The 7,241-nt window shown below is 42.1% G+C and overlaps 1 protein-coding gene across 1 annotated transcript; it reads right to left on the bottom strand.

Moving 5' to 3' along the window:
* Window positions 1-165: 165 nt before the first annotated feature.
* Window positions 166-5,148, bottom strand: aspscr1 (ASPSCR1 tether for SLC2A4, UBX domain containing). Its single transcript, XM_010785708.1, has 9 exons — window positions 5,061-5,148; window positions 4,442-4,515; window positions 3,790-4,348; window positions 2,986-3,042; window positions 2,594-2,787; window positions 1,737-1,818; window positions 1,573-1,639; window positions 1,213-1,275; window positions 166-293 (listed from the first exon to the last, which is right to left on the bottom strand). The coding sequence occupies exons 1-9, from the start codon at window positions 5,070-5,072 to the stop codon at window positions 166-168; spliced, it is 1,236 nt and encodes a 411-aa protein (XP_010784010.1). The 5' UTR covers window positions 5,073-5,148.
* Window positions 5,149-7,241: the final 2,093 nt, after the last annotated feature.

Raw genomic sequence — 7,241 nt, 5'->3', positions numbered from 1 at the left:
AGAGGAGAGAGGGACCAGCCGATACATTTTACAGTGTGTGTGTGTGTGTGTGTGTGTGTGTGTGTGTGTGTGTGTGTGTGTGTGTGTGTGTGTGTGTGTGTGTGTGTGTGAGAGTTTTGTAGTTGTTGTTTTCTGCAGTTTCACTGTGATGTGGTTTGTTTGAGTCTAATTGCACTGTTTATTGCTTTGGTTTAAAGAAAGTGTTGCGTAAAGACAAACTGTGTGTTTGAGGCATCTTACCTGAAACAGAGTCGCTGAGGGGTCGTCCAGGATGGTTTTTGGGGGGGTTATGACTGACAGAAAGCAAAAGACAAAAAGGCAGACATTAGAGGTAAGTACGAACAGCTATTGTGTGAAAACATGTCAACGTAGTCATTCACCAAAATAAATCCAGTGTCAATGTGACCTTTCCTGGCCACCGTTTGTACTCTGCCTTTGTGTTATTGTAACATGTAGAAAAAAATGGTGTTGTATATTTTACAACTGGAATCTCAATAATCTCTGAGGGTTTTTCTCAGGATATCTTTTGATTTGATTATGTTGTGATAAATTAGTGGGAACTATAATGCATTTAGGGGTCAGTCTTAATTGAGGGGTCAGTCTTAATTTAGGGGTACATATTCCAGCCCTTAACTTTCACATTTCTGTAACATTTGTTAGTTCACTTTTAAAAGTTTGCAGACCAATACTACCGATTCAGGGTATGAACATCCTCACAAAAATATCCATTGTGAAAGGGGCCGTGTTATGCTTTTGATGTTTTCCCTTTCCTCTAGACGTCATCTAGGTTTTCGTGCATGTAAATGGTCTGCAAAGGCTAAAATCCCAAAGTTCCCTCCAGAGAGTTTCTCCCTCTCTGCCTGAAACGCCTCCATTGGACTCCTTTGTTTACTTCCACCACATAATGACATCACTATGTAACACTCGCGCTCCTATAGGCTAGCGTTCCAACACATTGTATGTGATAAGATAAGAGGTGGGAAATCTCTAAGCAGTTGACCAATCACAACAGAGCCGGCCAGCTAACCAATCAGAGCACACTGGGCTCTGGTTTCAGACAGAGGGTGAAAAGAGGTGCTGCAGCACAGGCAGTATGAGAACAATAAAGAGCTTTTTGAACATTAAAGCATGGAGACATGTCACAGCAGAGACACAACATACAAATATGAACCTGAAAAAGAGCATAATATGTGCTCTTTAAATGACACTTACACAGGTAGAAGCTGAGCTCAGGATCCTCCAGGTGACTGCTCACAAACTGCCTCACAGCACCAACTGGGCAAAAACACAAACACAGAAACAAATCAACGAGCTGATCCATCAGCACCTCGTTCAGGTAATGTGTGTTTTTCACATGGAATTCCCCTTGGATTTATTGTTCTGCTGCTTGTCGTGTTGCTGTTGGGGATGAGGTGCATCTAATCCCTGGAATTACAGACCTGTCTCATTATTTCTGTCTCTGTCACTCTGGTGTGGCTACAGTAATACATGTGGTGAGAGAGCTTTAACATTGCAGCCATACCTGTGGCTAGCCAGCTGAAATGAACACTGCAAACACACACGCACACACACCTGTTTCCAGTGGCCTGAAGAAACCTTGTAGAACATGTCTGTCTGGAAACTGGACCCTCAGGACCACCTGGAGACAAACAGAGGTATTCAAATGTTGTATATTTCATGCAAACGCGCACATTTAAAAGCAGGATTGTTATTCTGTGTCTGTCACTCGTGCTCACTTTGGGATATCGTTCCATCTTCTCTCTCATCTGTGATTCTCTCAGAGCTTTAGTCATCAGCGGAGCCTCCTCCAGGTGTCTCCTGTAGGAAGGATGGAGAAAGAGTTGTAATGAAACAAGCTTGGAAATAAAAAAGGCCCACTGTGGAATCAACAAGATGGGTAGAAAAATGGTTCATCTTCCACCCTTATTGTTGTGTGGCCGTGTATGTGTGCGTGCGTGACAGGCAGAGATGAATTGCTGTGGTGGGTTTAATTCCCCCTTTGGTAATTGCAGTCATTGACACGGTGGTAGCGCAGCCATGAGGCAGCCAGCTAAGTCAATGTAGACAGAGATGAAAGGACGTGCGCGCTGAGGTCTCAATCTGACGGTGTTTGGTCGAGGGCTGAAGGATAAACACAAAACAGCCTTCCTAATTGCTCCCTGTGTGCCATATTTAGAAGTTGTTGTAGAGTGCGTGGTGTCTTATAAATGAGAAAATGTTTGCAAAACACACACGGTGTCTCAGCAGCTGTGGTGTGCTGCGGCCACATCCAGAGAGTAAACGTGTCTGCATCTGTTTCGAAGAAGCGCTCATAAATAAATAAAAACTTCAAACTCATAATATAAAAAAATTAAAACTTCAAAAACGCACGCAGCGATGCCCTGCATTCTCCCTGCCTGTGGCCTCTCCTCATTGCCATGGTATTTTGCAATTATACATCGACAAAACACCACAGGACCAAATGCCAAACTGACTAATTATGCGTTACAAACACATCTGATCCAGACGCGTTTCTGCAGCAACAAGGTATTTATACCAAATATCACACACCATCCTCTGACCCAAAGCCACCCAAACGACTTCCTCCTCCCACCTCTGGCTCTTCAGCTGGGCGAAGCGCTTGCGCACATCATCCATCGTCACCTCGAAGAACTCGTCGGGCAGATCCCTGTGGTCGGAGTGACGGGACACGGCGTCCAGGTGGTAGATGAGGAGCTCCCTCTCTGCGGGCTGCAGAAAGGGAGGGAGCGAGTGAAAGGATGAAGACATGATAACACTGATGTTCACCTAAAGAAAGGGTTTTCAAACTGTGAGGCAATTGTTGTATGAAGGGTTAGGGCTCGAAACATAATAGAAATAAATGTTTCTGTTAATAAACCCTTTCACAGTTACATAATTATATTGTGTGGAAAGCCTTTTTTTAAGTAAACGGCTTTAAAAAGGCAAGACATCAGGAAGTTCTGACCGGAAATCATTGTGTCTTACCGCCGAGAACTCCCCTAGATCCATGTCCTCGTCTGGCTGATTCGCAGTGGATTGACCCTGTTAAAGGAAGGAAAATGGCTCATAGTTATACTCAAATACTTGTGGAAAGATTGTTTGTCCTGTTTTGCTTACAGGTTAAAAACATACATTTATTCTCAATTACAATGTTGTGCTTTTTGCTTGTCCATCCACTTTGAATGGAGATATATAATCCCTCCACCTGGTCTGACCCTCAGTCTACTATGGCCCTAACTCCCACCTGGTCGTGCCTGGACCACCAAGGGGCCAGGTGGCCTCCTAACTAGGGGCCTGTACCACCTCAACTGGCTGAAGGAGCAGCGGCTCTACTCCCAAGTGTCTCCTGGATGACTGAACTTCTCACCTTATCCCTAAGGGAGATTCCAGCGGCCGTACGGAGGAAAGCCATTTCAGCCGTTTGTATTCTTATTTACTTGTACCAAAACAGAAAGTATATACCAATGCATTGGTAGGCATGAATCCTGCTGCTACTTAACTAGAAGGCTGTATGGCAGACAGACAGAGGTTCAAACCAACTAGATACATTGGATCAACATAACATTTTTGCAAAGTTCTGTAGTTCTTTTTGGAGCTTTCAGTCACTTTCATGTTAACATGGAAAAGAAGTCCAGAGTACTCATAATATTTAAACAATTCCGTTATAAGGTGTAACTGCGGTAAATATTTTTAAATTGTTCCCTAATAAAAAATCATTATCTCAAAATGCAAACCTAAACTATATATTGAATACACCTTCATTATGATATCAGTACTCATATGGCTCACCTTGATGCTCGAACCGTGGCTGCTTTTTAGTTTCTTGGCTTTAGGTGAATCAACGGCTACAGTCAGAGCTGAGGATGATGATGATGAAGATAACGGGCGTCCCACTGCGCCCCCCTGAGGACCCCCGAGGCGCTGCCCGCCTCCAGTGAAGGGAATGAAAGGAGCCAAGGGAGCAGCAAACGAGGAGGAGGAAGAAGAAGAAAATGGGTGAGAGTTCAGTCCTGAAGGCCCCGCTTCCTCGCCGTCCTCCTCTGGCGTTACTCTCTCCACAGGAGGGACCTTTGGCCGAACTGCATCCTGGGAGATTGGAATTTCCTCCTTCTGAACAGGAAGTGACCTGCTTGGGGCAGAGGCGGGAGTTGGAGCAACAACTGGCTGTTGGGGGGTTACATGTTTAATTGGCATCTCTGTTTTGGACATCTCTGGAGGTGACGGAGCAGGGTCTGGAAGAGATGATGGGCTAGGTGTGGTTTTCTTGGCAACAAGCATGGTTGGCATAGCAGCCGCTTCAGTGGCTTCCCCAGTATCTCCCTCTGCTTTGTTCTTCTTGAGTAAAAACCTGAAGCAGAAAGAGGGAAAAAATGGCTTTATTGTAACGTGTCACATTAATGTTGTTTCTGCACAGCATGCCGTTTCTTCAGCACCAGCGTACCTGACAATGGCATTTCCTCCCGTCAGACCCAGAGACCTCAGAGTGGTCTTCTTCAGCGCTTCTTCCCCATTCACCTACACACAGACACAACAGCAGCTTTGTTGCCATAAAAGCCCCTTTCCTTTGAAATAGGGATACTTAAAGGTCCCCTATTATACTCTTTTTCATCAACATATTATAGGTCTCAGATATATATATAAAAACATGTCTCTGAAGTGTTTGGCTCGATATACCAAACAGATCATGCATCGTAGCATCCCATAATCCCCTCTGTTTCAGCCCTGTTTCTTTTACTTTAGATGAAAATAAGGAGCCACTCCCCTCAGAGATATTTGGTTAAAAGGAGATTCAGGTGATAAGGTCTGGGGGGTTACCCTGGTTGGTGATTGGCTAATGGTTACACAGCGTTATGACATCATAAAGTGGCCAAAATCTGATCAGCTCATTTTTTTTAATATAAATGGATCAGGACAAAAAGAGAGAGAATATTTTTTCCTGAAACTTTCAGAATCTCTTAACACAGAGGAGACACATGTTTATGTATAAAAGACATGAAAATGTGGATATATAATAATATACATGTTGCATAATAGGTGACCTTTAAAATAACATTGCTTACCTCGTCTCTCATGTAGACGCACACAGGGGTGGATTCTGTCTCCGAAACACTGGATTTGGAAAGTGATGATACAGTAGGAGAAAACAGAGATTGAAATGATGGCCGACAGATTTTTATTAGCTTCAACAGTGACAAAACAAAACACAGAAGTGACTTTCCCTTGTTCAGGGAAATCAGCCCTGTGATTTTACAATAAAACCTCACGCGATGCGGGGAACTCTGTCTGCAGCATGTGTAAACCATGTGTGCACAATCCCGTGTAGAAACTAATTGAACCATAAATGTTTTACTATTGTTCTCCTCAGTTCTGAAAAGCATTCCCCTCTGCTTCGCAACAGTCACAGAGCTTTTTTATGCTGATGTGGAGCTAATATGCATTTCATGGAAGCGTAAATTCCCTGGAAAAGGATCAAGATACGGAGTGATGTAATTTAATAGAGATGAGATGAGGGCTGGACGGATGCGTGAGCACCTGGGACCGCACAGCTGGAACTACTGAACAACAGCTGTGTGTGCATGTTGCGTGTGTGCGTGTGGTAATGTGTGGGAAAGTTTAAACTTCAGTCGAGGAATGGTGAAAGATGTTATCTAACACCGTGCTGCTGGCCTCCGTTCATTCCAACACAATGATCACCTTTACTTTCCAGCCTTGAGAAAAGTCAAACACATATACACGTTGTCCATACTTGCGAGGACCAACCCAAGCACCTTATTAGAGCTGTGCCGATATGACAATATATATAACTTAAGTTATCTAACCAACTTCCATAAAATGAACTGTTCCTTGGTTATGCATTACCAGTGTCATGACTAATGTTGTTGTTAGCATCTTTATTTGGACAAATTCATTTTTTAATTGGTATGGACAGAACGATTACATGCTATCATCTCTTTACACATATATTGAATAGAGTTGCAGAAAAGGAGGAAATATAACAGGTGCCATACACACATACACACACACACACACACGCACAAACAGGACCTAACATGCACTAATGAAGAGGTGTCAGAGCGAAGGGGCTGCGAGTGTTCCGNCATGCCGGTTTCAGTTGGATTATTTGTCACAGTTGCTCCGATCAGATCAATCTCCTTCATTTTGTAGATTATTTACGAGGGGGGCGCAACTTCCAACAGGAGTCATTTGGGGGGGCTCTTGGGAGAAAAGGTTGGGTACCCCTGATATAGAAGACTATTATGGTATACCTCCCCTTTCATTCTCTGGGTTGTGTTTAGAGATTGCAAAAACTTAAATCGGCTTCTATTTATTTAAATGAATGCGTTTGATATTGATCCTTTATAATTATATATTTGTTTGTAGGAAGTTTAACCAAGTTTAAGTGGGATATTTTACAATTTAAAAAATAAACTCTTCAGTGCCCTCTTGTGGACAAAATGTAACTGTTTCTAAAGTCATTCAAAACATTTGTTATTTATCATTTATATTTAGTTGTTGTAGACCAAAGTTGACTGAGTAATGGGCAGTAGGGCTTGATGTGTAATATGGAATTAACAGGATTATTTACTGAAATTCAACTATCCTTTTTGGGTTATTACATTTTTACAAAAGCAGACTTTTCTATCTGTTATATTGTGTTATGGATTGTAAACTGGAAGTAACTAACTGAGCACACCGATGATGAAGTAGAGGAGTGGAGTGCCCTCAGAATCCCTTCATAATAAAAAGAAAAATCCTTTTAAGGTCCTATTGTTCTCATATCAGAAAGTTTACTTACGTTCTTGTGATGAGTTCATGTGACAGACAGGCCGGAGCAAACATCGCCCTGCCATCCAAAACACAGAATCACACAGTCAACTGTGTGTGTGTGTGTGTGTGTGTGTGTGTGTGTGTGTGTGTGTGTGTGTGTGTGTGTGTGTGTGTGTGTGTGNCATTACAATAAAATATAAAACAGAATTGATTAATTAATTTGAATAACAATAAGAATTATACATTTCTGTCTTTTTATGCCTATAATAGCTACTGACTTGAATTGTTATTCAAATTAATTAATCAATTCTGTTTTATATTTTATTGTAATGTAGAGACAAGGCTTTTAGTGACAATCATGTATTGCGTTACAATTATATGTAAATTATTATATAAATATTATTATAATAATAATAAAAAAGTCTAAATATGATATTTGGCCTCAAATCATCTGAGGCCTGCCCCCCCCCCCT

Source organism: Notothenia coriiceps, unplaced genomic scaffold (assembly GCF_000735185.1).
Source record: "Notothenia coriiceps isolate Sejong01 unplaced genomic scaffold, NC01 NC01_scaffold00028133, whole genome shotgun sequence".
NCBI classification, from domain to species: domain Eukaryota; kingdom Metazoa; phylum Chordata; class Actinopteri; order Perciformes; family Nototheniidae; genus Notothenia; species Notothenia coriiceps.
This window is presented reverse-complemented; position numbering and strand designations above follow the sequence as displayed.